General features: G+C 37.0%; 1 protein-coding gene across 1 annotated transcript; it reads right to left on the reverse strand.

Annotated features, from left to right (window-relative positions):
• Positions 1-276: 276 nt before the first annotated feature.
• On the reverse strand, positions 277-15,150 carry TMA16 (translation machinery associated 16 homolog). Its single transcript, XM_079306664.1, has 7 exons — positions 15,098-15,150; positions 14,291-14,403; positions 7,921-7,958; positions 7,183-7,267; positions 6,596-6,744; positions 1,892-1,934; positions 277-519 (listed from the first exon to the last, which is right to left on the reverse strand). Exons 1-7 carry the CDS (start codon positions 15,098-15,100, stop codon positions 348-350), a joined length of 603 nt encoding a protein of 200 aa, XP_079162790.1. The 5' UTR covers positions 15,101-15,150; the 3' UTR covers positions 277-347.
• Positions 15,151-22,040: the final 6,890 nt, after the last annotated feature.

Raw genomic sequence — 22,040 nt, forward strand, 5'->3', positions numbered from 1 at the left:
GAAGGTGTAAGAGGAGAGTTCCTCATGTTTAACAGATTAGTGCAACTACCCTGAAAAGGTAAGGATTTCTGACCACAAAGTCTTCCAGTCTGAATCTGGACACAAAAGCTACTCAGCTAGTTGGGATTTCAAGACATAAACTCACATGATAAAGATTTTAAGTATTTAAAATTTAAGTATAGTAAAAAAAAAATTATCCAGTAATATACAGCTTTACCCAGTAATATTGTTTACTCTTTACCATAGGCACACAGATAATAAAAAAGCAACTAAGTCTTTAGAAATATAGTTAAATTTTATTTTTGTTTCCAGTGAAAATTAAAATAAGTTTCTTACAATTTCCTTCACTATTTCAGCTCTTGAATTAGCTGGTGCTCGTCAGGGCCCACCTCTTCCTCTTCATTCAAGTCTTCTTTTGCTTCTGCATCTGTCACCTCGGGGTGACTGCAGGCAGCATCCCTAGCTGACAGCTTTTTCATTTTGATGTTTGGCAGTTTCCTCAGATCACCATCCCATTCTCTTAATGAGAAAAAATAAGTAACAAAAACCAATTACCAATAGAAAGGCAGGAATGGCAGAGTTAATTCACATTTCCTCAGAAGATGTTAACTCAAGTGAGGCTGCTGTTCTAAGTTATTCTCTGTCCCACTATGGTATGAATAAACACCAAAGACTTCACCTAATTTTGTACACTACAGGAGATGTAATTTCTCTATGAAGAAAGAAGTTCTTTCAGATGTGAGATTTTGAAATGGAAGTATATTATTCCCTTTATTCACACAGACTTAGTGTACCCTCACTATATTTTTGGCCATCTGCTTTTAGGTTTGTCTCATTCAACTTGCAGTCTGGTAAGCAACAGAGAAATAGGTCAGAAGAGTTTCTTCCTCTGGATACTTGATTTGCATATGTAACATCACATGTACCTAAGTCCCTCGTGATTTATGGTAAATGTTAACGTTGTATGACTGACTTCAAGAGAGCACAAGGGGTTAGTAATCATTAATTCACGGTGAGTGTATTATTTCAAAAGGCTGCTTGAAGGAGAAGGGGTTGTTTTAAATATAAGTCAAGCCCAGTACTCAATAGAATGCTTTCTTGATATAATAAGTGCACTGCATGGATGATTTTTCTCAAGGGTAAAGACAGTATTTGCCAATCATAAGATACTTTTTCATTTAGCAAGGCAACAACACTTCTATCTGATGTCCCTGTTCAAGAAATCAATTGCATATGTATAAATACAGCAGTCTCTCTTGTTTGGGATTTCTGGCTTTATTCCAACATCCTCTAAGTATGACTTCTGGCTACATACCATCCTTGTGAAATAACATTCCTTGCAGCATAAGCATTCCTAAGTTAGTTTGGTTTTTTTTTTTCCTTTAAAGTATTTCATTTGATACAGCTGTCAGCAAAAATGTTCACTCAATCTACTACCAGGACATACCAACATGCTGGCCCAGATAAGCCAGCAGCAAGTTTCACAGCTCCCAGATATTTTAACTGGATGCAAGTTGTAAATTCATTTAAGATTTTCAACTAGTATATACACACATCCCAACACTACTGTGAAAAGCCAAAGTCAGCATTTTAGTCAAAATCTTATCTAAGAATATTGAGGAAAAAAGTTACTGAAGTTACAGAAATGGCATTCTAACTGCTGAAATTAAATCTTCCAATGTTTTAATTAAAAACTGGAACAGGTGTTCAGCTTGTAACAGCTAAGAAATGCAAAAATAACAGTGCCATACCTACTCTGCTTTTTCAAATGACAAAATCCTTGGCAGTTTTGTGTAAATTCCTTTTTTTTATGACAAAAATATATGCGACAGGCTAACTTAAGAAACACTATTTTGCATAAACAGATTATTAGTGATAATAAAAAACATACCTGAAAAATTTAAGATGCTTTCTGTTCATAATGTCTGGGATTTCTAAGAGGAAAGAAATTAAATTCTATTAGATGTGTTACATTATTCAAGTGAGTCTTATTTTAAAGGAAAAAAATGTGAGCTAAATGGCCTCTAACCAAAATGGCTACATATTTTTCTACTGCAACCAAACTGTTCTAAAAGAAACTTGCCATACATATACACAAATTAATAATAATAATAATAATAATAATAATAATAATAATAATAATAATAATAATATTACAAAAGAACAAAACAGGAATACAAATCTGTATTACCTTTGCTAGTAAAAAGCAAGGCAAGTATTTTGCATTGACACCTGTGGAACAGATAATTTTGCTTTTCTTCCCCTGGAATAGCCAACACCTTCCTACTACAGTGTAAGTTATAAATTTAGGCAGATTTTTACATAGGATGCCAAAGCTGCTTTCCCTTGATTCAGTGTCATTCTTTTCTTGGTCAGTCCTGCAGTATTACAAGCAGCCTGTGTTTAACATCACCACTAATTTATGGAGATTTATACTGCAGGAGCCTTGATATCTTCCCACAGTATAAAACACCTCATTACTGCCTATGAACTACACAGATTTCACAGCCAGCAGGCTTCTCAACAAGACAGATGTTTTCTACCTCTGTAACATTAAATCCACTTTAGCTCTTATTGTAACATTTCAGCAACTTTTATATTGTCCATGAACAAAGAGTCCTGCCTCTGTTCATCTATCAATTTCCTCAAGTTTTACAGTAATAAATGAGATCATGCTGTCAGTGCAGGATTATATATGATTTTGCTACTAAAAAACGTAGGATGATGATACCTGTGCCATTTATCTTTGTGACCAGACAGTCCTTACTATTCAGAAAACTATTCCTTCCTTTCACACTTGGTTATTAAGTTAAGAACTGAAGAACAGTAATATATGCAAAATGTTTTGATAACAAGTACAGTGATTCTACAGACTGCTCCTTGGTAAACATATGAGGTGACACTGCTCACAGCTGAGCAAGGCAAGGCAAAGAAACATTTACCTAATGCTTTTTTGGTCTGCTGATTCCTTGGTTGCACACTGCATTAGGTCTGTCCTTCCCAATAAAGCCGTGAAACAAAGCCATGGCTGCTCTTGCTTTCTTTGCAGTCCCTGAAGTGCACTCATGGCAGCATAGTGCCAAATGCTGGAACATCCCACCTCCCACAGGGGAAATAAGTTCTTCCCTTCTCCCATGTAATTTACAAGAAACCATCAATGCTACTCCATTTGGCTCAAGTAGTGCATGTAGTGATATAAATAGTGGGTTTGACAGAAGTGACATCATGCTGAGATTTGTATTTGGTCCTTTTATCAAAGCACTGATTCAACCAGGACTAAATGACAAGACTTTCAAATGAAGCTCTTTCATTTGCCTTTTTTTTTAACATTTAAGGGCTTTAAGTTATGCAGACCTCTTCCAAAGAGAATATTCTAATAGTTTTATCTAGTCCATCATCCAGGGTTCACCAACATCATGAGAAAGAAGGCACTCTGAAGAGAGAAGATTTTGTGACAAACCAAAATTTGGCACTGAATTCACCTTTACTGCTTTGGCAGTGGCAAAATTTGTAAGCACACAAGTAAGCATAGCTTACAATATGTTACACAATAAAAACTACTGAGTTGTCAGATTAAGAATAGAACTGTGTGCAGAAATGAAGCAATTCTATACTGCACAGTAACTGATTTTCTAAATTATGCTGAATTAGTAATACTTGTCTAACTTATTTGCATCTCCTTAGCATGCACCAATGTCATGGTTTTTGCTGCTGCTTGTGAACTCCTTAATTTCCTTTAAAATGTTAAGTCACAGAGCATGTTTTTCTGGACTAAAGATAAAAAAAATTGTAAGAAATGTAAAGAAATGTAAGGAGTTAGTAGGAAAGAAATTAAGACAGTATTTTGTGGAGTAATTATTGTCTGGCATTTCTAAGACAAAGTATTCAACAATTTATGTGTGGAGCAAAACAGCAGTGAAAGATTTAAGTAAACATTTTTTAATGTTTCTGACCCTTTCAGATAGTTTTTCTTCTTTCCTTTGGGGAAGAACAAAGAGCCTATTAAAAAGAAGGAAACTGTAGATGCTCTTTAGGCAAAAAATTATTCAGTTATACAATGACAATCACTACAGAAAACAGCAGCTAACTAATAGTACAGAAGTTACATTAGCAGATACATGGAAATTATACAGCTTTCATCTGAATTAAATTCATTATCCTGTAATGTGAAGCCTCCAGAACTAATTAATAAAACTAGTGTATTTAGTTTTAAAAGCCACTTTCCCCAAAGATTAATATTATGCATCTAAGAGAACATGCAAGGTAATTAAAAGCAAATTATCAAAAATGGATGATGTTCAGATGAAATAATTATGATGGTTTTCCACTGAAAGCATGGTACCTCTGGGTTACAAATAAATAAATAAGTATCCAGCATTGCCTTTCAATAGCTTTGCTATAAACATGTAAACAAGATTAAACAAAACCCCAAATACACAAAAATGAAAACAAGAGGAGTAAAACTACTGTAGATATATTTAAGGAGTAAGTGACAAGGAGTTGCTAACTCTCAACATTACTGATAATGTTCCCTGTAACAGTATAGCTACTCTTTGTTTAGAAAATACTAAAATTTACTATATTTTGGGATGTCTACCAGTTTTGTAAACAAATTTTTATATTTTGTAAAGGATTTGTTTTTCCTTTACATATATTCTTCACAGGACAAGAGGAAATGCCCTCAAGCTACACCCAGGGAAGATTCATATCAGATTGGATATCATCAGGACAGATGATTTTCCACTAAAATGGTGGTTAAGCATTGGAATGAGCTGCCCAAGGAAGTGATAGAGGAATCAGCAGCCCAGGAAGTGTTCAAGAAATGACTGGATGTGGCACTTAATGCCATGGTATAGTTGACATGGTGGTGTTTGTTCACAGGTTGCACTTACTGATCTTGGAAGACTTTTTCAACCTAATTGATTCTGTGATATAAATAGACAGCATCAAATTTTAGTAGAATTCCCTAAATGCAAATACATATTATTCAGTCTCTTCATAGCAAATGCACATGCATACAAGAAATAATTGAGTTCAAGAACAGGAGGGGAAAAAGCCCAACAAATCTAAGTCACTTACAAAAGCTCCACTCACTACAGCATCTAGGATTAATAATGAGCTAGAGGCATAAAAGCACTCTTTCCAGCTGATTTCCATTTATGCCCAGTCTCTAATTACAGTATTTAGTTGCTATAGTACTTAGCAGCAACTATTTTCTCTGAATGAACACTGTTCTAGACAGAGAGCAAAACCTGCAGCAGCTGTGATAACAAATAATGAATGATTTGAAAGTGTATTTAATATGTGAAGTTGCACTGTGCTCTGAATGCTTTACTTACTAATTCTATAATAACCTCAAATTTTGCCTATTAGCTTTGCCTTTCTAGCTTCTTCATCACTTTAATGTCGTGCTTGTGAATTTGACATCTTTTTCTCTCGCCCTACTGCCTTTTTCTGTCAGCTTTCCACAAAGCAGTAAGGAAAAAATAACTAAAATTTAAAAGCAAAACCCAAAAATCATACTTTCTACAATTGAGCTGTTTGATGACAATCACAGAATTTATTTTCCTATTATATTTTCCCCCTCCTTCTAAGACATCAAAGATTACACATGAAGCAATAGAGATATTCCCAAATTCCTCTGCCTCTGCAGGCTGCACTGGCAAAATTATAAAACCATTAATTTTCTTGATTTGTACAATACATATCAGGGTGTGCTGATTTTGGCTAGGGTAGAATTAATTTTCTTCATAGTAGCTAGTACAGGGCTGTGTTTTGGATTAGCTGGAAACAGTGTTGATGAAAATAGGACATTTTCATTATTCCTGAGCTGGGTTTGCACAGATCCAAGGCCCTTTCTGCTCCTCACCCCAGCCCACCAGCACAGAGGCTGAGGGTGCACAAGGAGCTGGGAGGGGACCCAGCTGGGACAGCTGACCAGGGAATATGACACACAACCCAAAACTGTTGTGCTTTGTATCCTAACTACATAATAATGTAGATTTTTTCATGTTTTCCACAATATATTTTACTATTAGAAGGAACAATTATGTCTGGATAATAGCATTAAAGTCAAGTTCACCACTCAGCTTCAACATGCATATTATTGGTTAAAGCAAAATACAAACACTTCACTGCTTATCTTGACTATCCCCAAACAACTCTTTGCTTTTTGCACTTTCATTTTGCTTTTGTCTCTCCTCCTTATTTCACCGAGCTATTGCTGCAGCCTTTCAGCCTTGTTCCAGCTATCAAATGAAGGTCCAAACAAGCTGCTGAACAGAATTTGTATTCAAGGCAGGTGCATTAAAAGCCCCTGAGTTTTAAACATAGACTACATATGCCTGCACTGAAAGCACAGTACTAATGAAGATACACAAAGGCAAAAGTAGAATAAATGAGTCAGATCTCCATCACCTTTTTTTCTCCTTTTCTTCTCTGTAGCCCTCCTCTAAAATAACTCTGCAAGGCATGCACCTAGCACTTAGGTAATTTCTTTAAAGAGAAAAATAAGGACAATGCCTAGAAGGTTTGCTCAGATTCTGGCCTTGTGAGCAGGTGTGAGAACTGAATTCTTCCTAATGCTTTCACATACCTATTCCATAGCCCTCATAGAGCTGTCTTTCACGTTCTATGGTCTGCTTGATGACAGATTCCCGTGAGCCATGCTGTCTTCCTTGTCTGCCTTTAATACTGTTTTGTAATTCAATCTGCTCCAATTCAGCATCGAATCGACACATATAACTGAAAGAAACAAAATGCATAAAAGCTAGATGCAGTAATACAAAAAAACTGCAAAACAGAATTACTCTGATAAATTATTTTACTAATTGTATTTATTTTTTAATTTATTTCCTTTATTTATTGGAGACTCAAGGAGTAAGTGGTACAAAATCTGCATGTTCAGATATTACAGAATAACCCAACAAGCAAGTGTATGTGATTATTACTGTCCAAATCATTTCAAGTCCTCCACACACTACAGACTATATATACTCAAATAATTTTTCAAAAAAATACTGCAACACAACTTATTTGAATAATTCTCAATATTCATCAGTGGCAACAAAATCAACTACCTGATATTAATAGCAATATATAAAAGTCCTCCTCTGAGTCAGCATCACATTATTTTTAAAGACGAGTCAAGCTTTTTCATCTTGTTTTTAACACCAATCTTACTTTTCAATTAGTTCACCAGCTTCCTTCTTCGTGTACTCGATTTTACTGGGGTCAAGATGACTTTGAAACCATTGCAGTTTTTCTCCTACAAGAATAAACTTAACATTAATGGTTACACCACCACTGCAACATCAATACAGATTTAAATTTCTCGAAGTTTTTTAAATGCCCCCTCCCCGCCCCCCCCCCTCCCCCCCATTTTTCAAGATTTTGAATGTCACCTCAGACTCTGATACTGTGGGTACCAGGTATGAAGGCAGCTGTAACAGAAATATTTCCAGATAATTTCAGATTTATTTTATTAAACTGAAAAGGTGCAGGATCAATCATATGGACGAGAAAAATATTCCAGGTTGTGTCTCAAAGTTTAGAATTGACTTGCTAACACAATGTGTCTTTTAACCTACATATATCATCTTCTTTTAAAAGCAATTACAAAAAGCATGGAGACCAAATACAACAAATACCAGTACAGATGTACAAAACACTCATTTGGTCTATACTGCCCTGTTGTTGTGCACAAGGACTAAAGATTAGCTATGCTCAGCCCCATATTCAATCCTGTATATATTAAGTGGACATATCAGGTATTTCAGTATTTCAACCAAATCTATTTGAAGATTGCAGAATCAGATTATAGAAAAAGAAACTCTAGTTGGACATCTAAAAAGTTGATAAAACTTAGAATCTCTACCAATAAACTGAACACTGTACTCAGTAACAGAAGTTTCTGCTTACCAATAATACTTAAACGCAAAGCTTTGTCAGTCTTCAACCTAGCAGAAAAAAAAACCAGATATGTTAGCCAGGAATGATTACCATATAAATAATGACCTTGATTTTATTCTCAGAAAGTTGGGTTTTTTCCAGTCACAATAAAAGTCAGGGTAAAATTTCTAACAATAATATTTTACAAATTCCAAACAATGTAAAACTTCTTTTTCCATCCGATCTACTTTCTCGTAGAACTAGCTGAAATTTGTCCAGTTTACCTATTAAGCTAAAGAGTTTCTTGGAAGAAAAAAAGATGCAACATTTTTCTCTGAGTGCAGCAAAAGGCATTTCAAAGAAGAGCTGCATTGTCACAATTTCTTACAGTATTTCTGATATTCTTCTGGTATGTTTAATGAGTTGGGAGATTTCACTGCACTGCATTCTTGCAAATCAAGCATGCAATGTGAAAAATCCCATTCCATTACCTTAAAACGTGTAATAATTAAAGTTTGTGCTTAGCAAACCCTAAGTCAATGTGTTGGGAAACCAAAATTAACAACTTCATTAAAGAAGATGAAAAAACCCCCAACTCTATTTCACAGTACTTTTAAGTCCACTTTAATCTCTGGCAAGATACTCAAAAGCCTTCTGTATTCTGGGGGATGTGGGCACACACTTCTACTTGGGATTAATTTTCATTCTAATTAGGAGTTCTCAAAAAAGACAAGTTCTCTAACAAAATCCTGTGCCTTATGTTCTTTTGTCTTCAAGGTGTCAGTTTCGATCTGCATCAAACAATGTTGCAATGTTCTGTTGTTTCCAGAAAGGAAATAAGACATTTTTGGGGAAGTATGAAGTTTGTCACTGGAAAAAATACCCTAGCCATGCATATTCAGTGTATATATTAAAGAATCTCTGCTAAAATTGACTTTTTATCATTATTAATAAATAGGAAAATTGGTAATAGAGTAAGTAAATCATAAAGGCTATAATTGACAAAGAATAAATAATGCTGAAATACATCACTGTTCAAAGCTATTGTGCTCCTTTATTAATTTCCTTTTACTCTGTAAAATTTAATAAGAATTTTAGAGCTAACTGAAGTAACTCAGAGCACAGAAGTCTGTCGCCTACCACAAAAACTGGGATCAAAAGATAAACCCTTACTTTCCAGAGACAAACATACTCGTGTCACTTGTCCACAAACCTACATTATTAAATAAAGATTTGATCTTTCAAGCATTTCATCTTCTGAAGACTGTCTAAAAGCCATGTACAAGCAAATGCATAGCAAATGTGAGCTGTTAAGAATTCCACTAACATAGTAAAGAAATTTTTACTTCTATGGATAATCCAGCATGTGGAGAAGCCTTCAATAAAAGCTGGGCAGGCTCTTATCCTCAGAGAACTTACAGCAGGGAGCTTTGGATGGTAACAGCATCCAAGAAAAGGACACTGCACTCAATGGAACTCTACACCAACAATCCTTTCTGAGAGCCCTGCAAGACAACACTACCAGACAAGCCTGTCTGCAAAGCTTTGCCATGGAGAAAACTACAATGGCATCTAGGAAAGCTGCCTAAACAGAATGTTGTCACACATCCACGTTCTAAAACACTACAAACTGCCATTTGCACCTGCTAAGGCAAATAAATCATTTATTTATCAAATCAGTGAAGTACAGAACCATTTTCTTCTGGAAGAAAGCCCTTCAGTCTCCTGGTACACACAACTAATTTCAGTATGAGATATAATGAGTTATAGGCTCGGATGTTGCCTTATTGTACCTCTCATGAAAACCTCACCTCAGTGACTGCTAGGAGACAATAGCATTAGCAGGGAAGCTAATGAAATCAGGTGAGTCAAAGAAACTTGTTCTCCTTCCACACAATGAGTAATAGCTTCTGCTTAGGGGAAGGAGAAGGTAAGCTAGGGATACAATCTTGTGGCAGGCTGCTGTTTCTTGATGATTTTCTTCATCAGTATTTTTCCCCAAAAATATCCACACATACAAATGCCACCTATGGCTCTGAAAATTAAAAAAGGATTTTCAAAATAAATAATCTTAAAAGCTAACAGCTTTTCAATTCCTCAAGAAGAATATGCAAAAGCATGTCACAAAGTATCATTGCCACAAGCAATGCAAGTAGAAGCATAGTGGGTCAAGAGAAATTAGGTTAGACAGGGGAAAACCTCAGAAAAAGCAAACACAGTTCTACCAGGAGACATTTTAAGGTTGCTTACTTGCAAGAGGAGACTTCACGCTCCATCACTGTAAAAACTCCTTAGCTCTCATATCTCAGTGCATGCCAGTATTACACTGGCTATTTTTAATGAAAATGCACTGACTCCTAAGAAATTTATCATGCATGCACAATAGGAAGGGTCTGTTTTGACTCAGGAGAGGAAACAGCAGAAATAAAAAATGCATGCTAGATTACCTTTAGCTACCAAAATCAGATAGGTATTTCTGCACTTGCAGGATAACAACTGGTGTTAGTACATCACTACTAGGGAAGTTTCATGAATTTCTCACTATGGTCTGGTTTCCTAAAGCATAGAAAAATCAGTGTTCTACTATTGCTAGTGAAGCAGCTATTGTTGTCTCATAAAAACATCCATGTAATTATTTAACAGAACAATCTGCCTAAAGGAATAAGGATTCACATGTAGATTAAGAGAGAAGAAACTGGTAGTAATACACTGGAAGTTGTTGCTGCTCATTAGACCTCGAAGAGAACTGAGGGGAGAGGGATGCAGCAAGAAAAAGACGTTCTTTAAGTGAACAAGATTTAAGATTGTAGCCTGTTTTCTAAAAGCAATTGGTCTGTCTTCTCTTATTATGCTTTAAGATTGATCTTGTAGTGCAGTCACAGTTTCTGGACACTAAACTTAAAACTGCTGTCATATTTCATTATGAATGCTCGCAGTGAAGAGTGGACAATGCAGCACATAAAAGACTTCTGCAACTTAATGCAGAGTTTCTCCCTTCTTTTTCCCAGTGCTGCATTTTAAATATTGAAATTCCTTGTGGATAATGTCTACACTTTTTTACTATCTTGTTTGGGCAAAAAGATACTGGAATATGCACCTTATAACTTAATGCAATTTTCCTTCCTGTATAACATAAACAGGAACATTCACAGTAGTTATTTTGTTACGTCCATTCTACAGGAAAGCTAATAAGCAAATAGAAGCCTAAACTGTCTCCAGTCCTGAATCCTGTCTCCAGAAAAGTACCAAAGGAAAAAAAAACCCAAACCACCAAAACCCAAATTAACTAAAACAAGCAAAACAAAACAAACAAACAACACAAACCCAAAAACATTGACTGAGACTTCTAAAAAAGATATTCTCACCTTCCAATAACATGCCATTCAAGGACTTCCTATACCCTACACCCTTGTACGAAACAGTAATCAACAGATAAAATGTACCTATGCTCAAAAGTATTACCGCACAAATTTAGCCAACCAAAATTAGAGCATCCTCTGGCTTAATAAAAATAGTACAGACAAATTCTATGGACTTGCTACATTCACAGACTAGACTAATCCAGTTTTTCCATTCTGCAGAGGTGCACTGGCCTGTACAGAGAAATTATCCCCTTTACTCAGGCCTGGTGAGATCACATTGAGAATTCTCTTTCTAGTTTTGGGCCCTATTCATACTTCAGACAACTTAATTCTACACAATAACAAGCATGGTCAAAAAAGTGCCAGATTCATAGATGTGACTAAGGAACAAAATTCTGTAGAGATTACAAGGCAGCTTCTCCTACTTACCACCAAAAGATGTATTAACTTTCCACCAGAAAACAGGGCTGTCATTCAATAGAAGCAATTTGAAAAATTGTTTAAAGACATTTAATAGACCTGCAGAACCAATGCAGGAGAACAAAACTGGTGTGAGCTATTTCTTTTTCCCAAGACTGTAGGAGTGGAAAGCTTCCTTCTATTCACAGCATCAGAAATTTGTCTTTTTCAGAGCTATGCAAAATGAATCCTCATAATTTTATTACAGAAACTGAAAGTTAAGTAATTACAATAAAAAGTTCAACACATATTTAATTACCAGTATTTTTTTTAAATCCTGAGAATTTACAAAGCTGAAATTGGAATGCTTAGCAAGTCTTTTAAAAACACTAAAGGGGAAAAAATATCAACATTATTCATGTCTTTCAAATTAAATTGCTCTTCAAGCCAAGACAACACAGAAAATAAACACAGACAATTGGAGGATGTTTTTAACGCAACTAATTTTTAGAAAACCGAAAACGAAAGTGATCTACAAAGTACAGAATTTTAGTTAACTATTCAGGCCCCAGAAGCACTAAGATGTAGAAATCTCATTTATAAGGCATAAAGATATAAAATATAAGATCCATTTTGCTATCACAAAATGCTGTGGATGGTCAAAAGTGAAATGTTATTCTTGGTGGAATGGTTTCCCTATGCAAAATGAAAGGTTACATCTTTTACAATCAGCCTAGATGGAAACAGCAGGTTCAAACACATCAGTGATACAAAGGAAAACTAAGGTTGATGTGGGCCTCTTCCTGAATTGAGAGGGACCCTGGCAAAGGACACAGAAGGCAGAAATACCGAATGCCTACTTTGCATGACCTTCACTGCCAAGAGCAGCCCTCAGGAATCTCTGACCAGGGTTAAGGAACGTCAGAAGGAAAACTTTCTCTTGGCCAAGCAGGACTGGGCTAGAGAACACCCAGGCAAACCTGACATCCACAAAGCCATGGACCCTGACAGATGCATCTATGAGTGCCAAGGAAGCTGGCAGACATCATGGCTAAACCATTCACAAATATCTTTGAAACGTCATGGAGATGAGGAGAGGAGCCTGAGGACTGGAAGAAATGTCACCCTGGTCTTCCAAGATGGCAAGGAGAACCCAGGGAACTAGTGGCCAGTCAGTCCCACCTAAATCACTGCAAAGGCAATAGAGCAGCTCGTTCTGGAGGCCATCTCTATATTGCCTTCTATGATGAAACAACTGCCTGGATGGATGAGAGCAGTGGATTTTTCTATCTCAGTTTCAGCAGGGTCTTTCAGCTTTTTGCTGTTGCAAGAGGAAGAAAAAGTAGCACTCCAAGAAGAATCATCAGCACTGGTGTCCTATGAGTGTAACTCTAACCACTAAAGACTGTCACTTAAAAGATCTGAGTGTGCCATGACATAACAAATAATCAGTAAGCATCACTGCCTTACTAAGTTTTCTTAGGCATGTTTTTCTGCATGATAAAGTCACAAATGCAAGCATTAAGAATCAAGTAAGAGAAAGTCATCTTTTGTGATTAAAAGCTGTGAGTGGCTGTTATGACACAAGGTGACAGAGCTAAGGGATAAAGCAGTCAATTTAGCAGTAGGAAAATAAACTGCAATAAAAATTTACAATCAACACTTAGAGAGCACAGAAAAAAACATGAAACAGCAGGGGAAACCTCTTGCACACTAAGAAACTGCCCAATCCTCAACATCTGCTACTTGTGAATTCTTGCAGCATCCCTGCTGGAGGCCACATGACCCCCACTGTGGCAGCAAAGGCCTCCCTTCTAGTGAAAGTAACAGTGCAACTGCTGTGGATAAGGTTGTACATCCATCCCAACAATAACAATGCAGAGTCTCTGGACCAGGAGTTTCCAATTTAACACCTTTAGACAAATGAGTATTTGGGCTCAGCTCACATGGTCCATCCATACACTCCAATTTATAGAGACACAAATTATATCACTTATATAGTGCTGTACTATGCTTGGACCAAAAATGCTTTAGGCATTTTTTAAGCATCCTAAATAAACATATTTACGTGTAACAATGATCAAGCTGAGACAAGGTAAACTAAAGGCCACTCTTCACCAGCTGTCTTTTCCCTCTGTTGGAGGGGGAAGTAAAACTTAAAAGTACAAAAACAAACTTGCCATGGAAGAGAAAAAAACACCAAAGAGGAGTTAACTATTAACTTTTCTTCAGAAGTCTGTGTTCTGCAGGAAGGTTTCTGGGTCTTTTTTTCTATTAACTCAACACTTTAGCAGAAGCAGCTAGGCCCCAAGAATTCTTACTGAACTTGGTAATTAGGTGACTAGTTACTAGCCAAACTAGGTAACTCACCTTCATGTGAAATCACCAGCATCATGCTATTCAGCTTATCAAAGGCAAGAAACCTAACTTGTAAGGACAACCCAACAGCAGAACTACACACTTTGTACAACCTGATTTAATGCATGCAAACTTGTCACTTCACATGTATTAAGTTATACAGGCCTTTCTGTTATCTTATGGTTACATCAGCATAACAGTTCATGTCCACTACCACAAATATAAAGTATCCTTTGTGATGCTATTCTTTAGTCTGTACAGAGGTTTTGCAGTCAACTTACTTTTCTTTCTTTTCCTGTTTGTGTACTTCCCTTGCAAGCTGTGCAGCTTTTCTGCTGTAGGGATGGATAGCTTTTTTCTCCTGCTTCCCTCCTTGAGGTTTTCGTAACTTTGGCTGAAAAGAAATCAAAGATACTATGTGATAATAAGGCTGAGTAAAACATGAAAGGGAAGGCAGAAGTCCACATCATGGTGAAGACTTAAAAAGTCATGCACTGATAGCTAAGAAAGCCCTTAACCTTCAGTAACCCATTATCAATTTTACCCACTTCAATAACAAAACTACTTGAAGCCAGTACATGCTGTAACAAAACCCCTGGAGCACAAGAAATGCTGTAAGAAATCTTAGTGACTGCTGTCAAAATACCTACTTTAGAACTCTGCTGCTAGAAAACAAAGATTAGCTCTCTGTAGCTTTGCAGAAAAATGTCCCCATTCAAGTTTCTATCTGGCCTTCTGACAAAAGTCGCATGAAATTTGTACAAGGTAATGAAAGTGATTTTCTTGTTCCTCCCAAGAGATCACTGGAATGCCTCACACCAGGGAGCAGCCAGAGGTTTTCCTTCTCTACCCGTTCATACTGCACAGACAGGGAGTATGCCTCGCGAATTTCGCCACAGGGCCCGCAGACTCCCGAGGCCTCTCCAGGGACGCGGTGGGGCCGCTCCCGGCGGAAAAGAAGGGGTCGAGAGCACCGCCATCCTCAGAAGGGCGACTTCGGGAACCGAACCGTGTCCGTGTCCCTGTCCCCGTCCCCACTCCTGCCCCCACTCCTGTCCCCGTCCCCATCCGCACCGCGCCACACGCACCATGACGAGCGAGCCTTCTTCCGGCGCCGCGTGCAGCAGCCTCAGCGCTCCGGGCGGGCGCGCGGCCGGCGCGGGGGGGGTTCCGCCGCCGCCACCGTTCCGCGGCGCCGCTCGGGCCGGGCCGGGGCTCCGCAGTGCCGGTGTGAGGGTAAAGGGGCGGCCACACGGCACAGCGGAATGAAACGTGGCCAAGTACTGGGTAATATCTTGGCAGCAGCTAAAGCGACTGCTTTGGCACTGAAATGAATGGGGATGCTGCTACCTGTGAGCGTGGGATAAAAGAAAAAGTAGAAGTAGTCCTAGAATCTGGTGATCACTATGATGGAGAAATTCCACAGCTGGTACCTGTGCAAAGAAGGAGTCTTGCTGAGCTGAAGAAGATGGAACAAAGTCAAGAAAAACGTGGCAACCTGTGTGAGAAAACAAGCCTTTCCTTTGGTAAGAGAAAAGAACAACCTCTGGAAAGTCCAAAATTAAAACTTCAAGTTACGGAAATGTGTAACTCTGAGACTTGCAGACATCACCGAAACAGAAAAGAAAACCCCTCTCTGGAGCAGTGCTCCTGTGACACTTGAGAGCAGATCAGCAGTGGAAAAGCAGTGGTGACTGTTCAGCAAGCCCCCAAGTCTGTCACTAAAATATCTATAAGGAAAGTGGGATTGTCTAAAACAAAGTCTTCGTTCAGCTTGCATTGGAACATGACTTGCTTGTGCACTTGCAATAAAACTTCCATAGATTTGCAGAACTGAAGGCAGTGACAGTAGCAATTTTGGTTTTTAATCTAATAGTTTAGGATGTAGCAGTCACAGACAGGAAACTGAGCATGGAATTTTAAATAGTCCATTCAAGTAAATAGATTTAGAGTTATGCTGTCATAGTAGCATATGGGAATGGAATCATAGTAGCAAACTGGGGAATAGCTCTGCTTTAATCCTGTTGAAATCTGCTTGTGAGTCTAGCAACTCACATTTAAAACATTTAAGGGATGCTGAAGGAAGTCAGGTAATAAGGTGCAATGGCAGTGAAAACAATTTGTCTGTGGGGCCCACTCATTAATACAAATGAAAAATGGAAAAAGTAATTTGTAGATTCTTTCTTCATTTGGATGAACAGCTTGGAGGCTTTAGAGCATGCATGTTTGGGAATGTCAATAGTTGTGCCCCTCCCATCAAAATACAGAGAAACTGCTGTAGTCTCCATCTAGTTTTTGTTTCACAGAGAAGTGCTAGGTGGGAAGCAGATATATAATTGGCTTTACTTCTGAGCTGCAGGAAGTGGTTGGGGCAGAAGTTGGAGTGGAAAGGTACCCACAGTAAATTTTTAATTGGAACTGTAAGAGAGAAACACAGACTCAGTAGACACACTTAATGGGCAGCTCCAAGGGGCCTTTCAGCTGGTCTTCTGCCAGTGACTGTAATGAGACCCCTGGGTGATGATGCATTTAATCTGATGACCTCGTTACAAACCAAAAGTATTCAGTCTAAATGTGCATTGCTTTCTAGTCTAGTCTTTAAATAGTTTGTAATCTGAAATTTTTATTTTGCTTTTTAGTACTTCACTGTCTCCATCTACAAAGGATCTTTACAAAATGTCTTGACAGCTGTGTGGAGTAATTGCTGTGTAAGTTCTCCTAAGTCATGTATTTATCCTGGGGGGGAGGCAGCTGACACAAAAATCCAAATCTGGCATGTTAATAACTGGATCTTAATTTGCATTTTTGCATTAATTTTACTGATGCTGTTACAAATGCATAAATTAAAATAAAGGGATATCTGCTATGACAATCTTTCTTACAGTGTTCAGTGATGTAAAATAAAGTAGATTTACCAAGTACAACTTAATTCTTTCCTCCTTGAATGGATTTGCTATTAAATTCTATTACTATGAGATATTATGTTAAATATTATAAAGCAGTGGCTACAGTGTGGTACTTAGGATACAGTAGCCCTACAATTCTAAGAAGGAGGCCCCATTATAATGATAATAGCATATATCAGCTTTTCAGAAATTCTGACATTTACATGTCATGAATTAGACTAATTGACATAAGATTTAGACTGACTTCTGAATATTCTTTAAAATCTCATTTACAATGTTATAACTGCATTAAGAAGAATGGAATTTAAAACTGTGTTTAGGTTAGTTGTAGTACAATACAAATTTCCTGAGTTCAGGGGAATCAGCTAAAGGTTAAAGCAATTAACAGCTACATTTAGAAATGAGAAAAAAAAGTAATGAGCAAGGGAAACTATATCAGTGTGGGGACAGTGGGCAGTCAGTCTCAGGATCTGCCATAGTCTGAATGCATCTGTAGTAGGGCTTTAGTGGAGACACACATGTAGAGTTTCTTGAGTATATTCCATGTTATCAATAAGAGCAAGCAGTACAGTAGAAATAGAAAATTGCAGCTACACTTGCAGTTGTTTAGTGGATTTTTTTAAGCTAATCTCTCTTAAACTGGTGATTTTTGCACGTGCTATTATTTTAATGAATAAAGGATATAGCCCCCTGGTTCATTTAATGTATATTTATTGTTAACTTCATCATTAATTATATGTTCCTAGGAATCCCAGTCTCTTTCTACATATGCAGAGGTCAGATCTTCCCAAGTAGTGGTGGTATGAAGGAACCTGTATTGTAAATAGATTGGGTAGGAATTATAAAGTACTGAAACTGATACATAATTGGTATTATTTTTAAATCAACCTTTAGGAGAATAATTCAGCTTACAATTGAGCTCACTGTTGTCACAGTTAGGTGACTGACTGAGCTTCAGCAAATCTGAGGGTGCATTCATTGGTTTAAAGACAGACCTTAATATTTGCTGTGTCCTGAGTTCATAAATAGAATGCCATTTGCTTTTAATGTAGTTAGGCTTATGCTTTGACATTAAATTCCTGTCAATTCAATGCCATTGTTTATATCTACAGTTTACAGTCCACATGCACGGCTGAGATAGTATTTCTACAAATTCAACTTAAATTAGTCAAGACAGCTTTAAATATAGCCAGGTATTAAAACCTGTGATCCAGATTTTCTAGTATTTGTCTGAAATTTTCTTTACATTTCTTATATTCAGTAAATTTGGTTTTACTTGTGCCATTGATACTGATATTTTGCACTGATATTTCTTCTGCTGGCAAACGAAGAAAAGGTATGATAGTAGTACCTATTTATATAACTCACTCTTTTCTACATGGTTTATGATAATTTCTAATCTATATTGCACAAGAAACTACTAAAAACACCTACTGTATTCTCCTTTGATTATGCTGCAGGCTACCTATTTCTGCTCTTCCTATTTTTTTCTAAATGCTTCTACTATTGTATTTCTTTTAATCTCTCCATTCTAATTACAGTCAAGCTCTTCCTAATGGATTCCTGCTGCTAATCAGAACATCAGAAGACCACTTATTCCCTTTGACAGGGCCTCCCTTTATCCATCTCTTTAACCTTTTAAAATGGAGGCTCTGGCTGCTTCATATGTTTAGATTTTGAAGAGGCTCTCTGGTGCCCTGTACCCTTAAAATGCTTCACCTTTTGCAAGTCCGTGGTAACACAGAAGCTATGTAGCATATTCTGCAAGTTTCCAGTTTCAAGATATCAGCTGTAGAAGTATCTACCTTTAAAACTTTCTGAGGAAAAGAACCAGAAATGGGGCTACAGACTAGCAGTATAACATGCTGTCACCATATAGCATGGCAGCTTCAGCAAATAAAAGAAAATCTTTTGTGCTAGATCCTTTAGATGCTCTGTTTTGCAGATACCTTTCTGGGCCAAATTATTCCAGTCAGGGTGCACACAAATGTGTCAATACACAGGGATTTTCAACAGATTCTCTGAAACCCACAGTTTCATTGGAGCCTGTGGGGTGCCCAGTGGCTTAATGCTCAGATGAAGTGATCAAAAGTTCAGTGTGGGGGCAGGTATATCTGGGCAACATGCCTGAAGCTTAGAGAAGGAACTTTTCTGCCTATGCATAGACTTCTGTTTAGCCTGTCTGGGCATCCATTTGAAGAATTCATCCTTATAACCATTCAGATATACCCATTTGTGAAGTTGCAACCAAAAATCACGATTCTATTCTTGTGTAACTTTATTGTGATTTTTTTATTTGAATTGAATCTAATCTCTAGTAAATTCATCAGACCTTTAGGCTATCTTCACTATAAATACATTAAGAATGGAAAAATAAGGATAAAATTCTCCAACAATTCCAATATGGGTACTGAATTAGACAAAAAAAAAAATCATTGTTCTGTATGAAACAGAAAAGCATGAAAAGATTGAAATCTCAGTACTTTCATTAAAGTTTGAGTGACAGCATGTAATTTTTTAATCTATATGTCTTGTTTGAGTGGTCTCTTTCCTTATTGTCCTTTTCAATCTTCAGGCCCTTTAGCTGCAGCAGTTGAGGCTATTACAGGAACATATTGTAAAATATTTTAGATGAGCTGACTCCAGAAATTCAGTCTTGTCTGGGATTTCATCAGGTCTCAGGAGGTTTTTCCTCAGCTCCTCTAGCAAGCATATTGTGGTGTCAGGTGCCTGTAAAGCTACAAATAATTGCTGATTTTGTTGTTCATACTAATTTTTAATTCATATATTCTGCATGCTTTTGAGTTTCAAACTGAATCTGTGAGAGTGATCTGGGCATAGTCTGGATAAACATCTTCAGGCTCACTGTTATACATCTGTATCAGAAACTACATTATTTTATATTTTGTTTGACTTATTTGGCTGATTGCCTAGCTTTCCTGACTAAATAAATATAACTTCTCCTTGTAAACCTTCTACAATCCTAATAATTCTGGTTATCTCCTTGGTCCCTTTAATGTTTTTTTTTTCTTTTTTCTTCCTGTGATTTCATTAGTGCCTATTTAAAGGAATTAACCTTTCAGAAAGAGAGGAAAATAAGGATGGGCTTGGATTGTTTTTAGCATTTGGTGTGTGTAATTCGTAGAGTTTGAATCATGTCATCCTCTGCAAACTGTAAAAAGTCCCTAAAATCACTTAGACTGAGAAGTACCACAACCAATATTCAGTAGTGTATTTATTCCTTAAAAAAATCATACTCTACTAAGTAGTAATATTTGTTTTGATGGAGGAGCTTGAATCATGAAAATGGGGAACTGGTAGCTCCTTATTAATAATATTTAGAAAAGGAAAATTATCATATTATTATTGATTATATTGTGAGAAGCACTGGCAGCACAGACTTAACAATTAGTGTAATTTAAATCATTACTGAATGTGATTAGTGTAAAAGCCATCCCTGTGTGCCACAGTGACTGCTGTGTAATGGAATTCTGTTGTGTGAAACTAAAATTGTCTCAAGGCAAAGACCTTCAATGACCTCTGTGTAGTTTAATGGCACTGAATCATGGGGATGAAATCCTGTAAAACTCTGCCTCCATGTGCAGAGCTGTTCCTGAATAGCTGTGAAGTGGTATAACTGCACCCATCCAGCAAAGGCAATTTTCCCACTAGCTATGACCTGACACAGCAAATGTGATGACATCTTTTGCAAGGTGGGTACCATACACTTTGGATGTTAAAAATTACTTTGGAAAAAAAATCTCTCAGTAGACTTTAAATTGTTGTGTTGCTTCTGGTATTTAAAACAAGATGAAAATAAATTATATTTGAGTATAAACACTTTTACAGTATTACAAGACAGCTGTACTATGTGATATGCCTAATGATCTGGCTCTGATCTCTGGGTATTATTATTATTAATCATTAGTTCCCTTCCCTTCCCTGTGAAATTATGAATCTGAAACCAAAACAAAAACTTTCTGGAATAAAAAGTAGGAAAAGATATTTATTTACAAAATAAAGAAAGTTATTTATAAAAACAATTTTGAAATAATTTAAACTTGTTTCCATAGAAGGTCTTTGTATTAATTAACATTACATTCATCACTCTGATGCTTGCCACACAAATCAGGCCTCTGAGTCTTCCTCACTGCTGCAGAGAAGAAGCTATTTTGGAGACTGTTGGAAGCTATTTTTGGAAGCTATTTTGGTGGGATTCTGGAAAAATCATGTTCCCTGCCCCAGTGTCCCTGTTGCAGTGCTCATGAGCAAACCTGTCTCCAGCACATATTTCCTGCCATGGTAAATAAAAGGTTACTTTTTGGTGGTTTGTTGTTTTGGTTTTTTCCTGGCTAAATAGCCTTCCAGGCTGCAAGGTCAGAACCATTCACATCAGTACTGAATTACACATTATACCAATTGTAATCTACATGTCGGGGCCAGGAACCCAGAAGTTCTTGGTTTGACTGGTCAAAAAAAGAGGCAAAACATTGCAACAGAAAATCTGCTCCAAAAAGCTCTCCAGCAAGACTTTCAGCCTTTAAAAGCTGGTACTTCTGTGTGTGGAATAGGATTTAACATTACTTTTTCTTAGGGACAGCATTCATTCAAGCCAGTATTTCAAGTTACAGCTCCTGAGGATTCAGATCTTTATTATTTGTATATTATTTATTATGCATGGGAAACATAATTCTGCTGCTTGGGCTAAATCAAAATGAAAAGCCCCATTATTTTTAAAATTAAGTACCACTGCATAAAACTGTACAGAAATAGCCAAATAATTTCTGCATTTTCTAGTGATTCAAAATGTCTTGAGTTTTAAACAAACTAAAGGCAGCTACTGGTGACAGTGTTTCTTGAGGGAATATAATTATGGTTTCAAGATGCTAGTTTCTCTACCTTGACTTTTGCTTTTGAATGACTGGAGAGGAAAAAAATAATTAAAACTGGCGATAAGAAACAACTAAAGCAATGTTGACTGAAATAGCATGATAGGCACTTACATATCTAGACTACAGAACCATTTTTGCATGTCATTGTCACTGGCAGAGCACAGGAAACTGAAAAGTCCTTGATTAAAGTAAGCACTACTTAGCAACAACTGAAACATCAGTATGTCCTCAAT

This window comes from Erithacus rubecula, assembly GCF_903797595.1.
Source record: "Erithacus rubecula genome assembly, chromosome: 5".
Lineage (NCBI taxonomy): Eukaryota > Metazoa > Chordata > Aves > Passeriformes > Muscicapidae > Erithacus > Erithacus rubecula.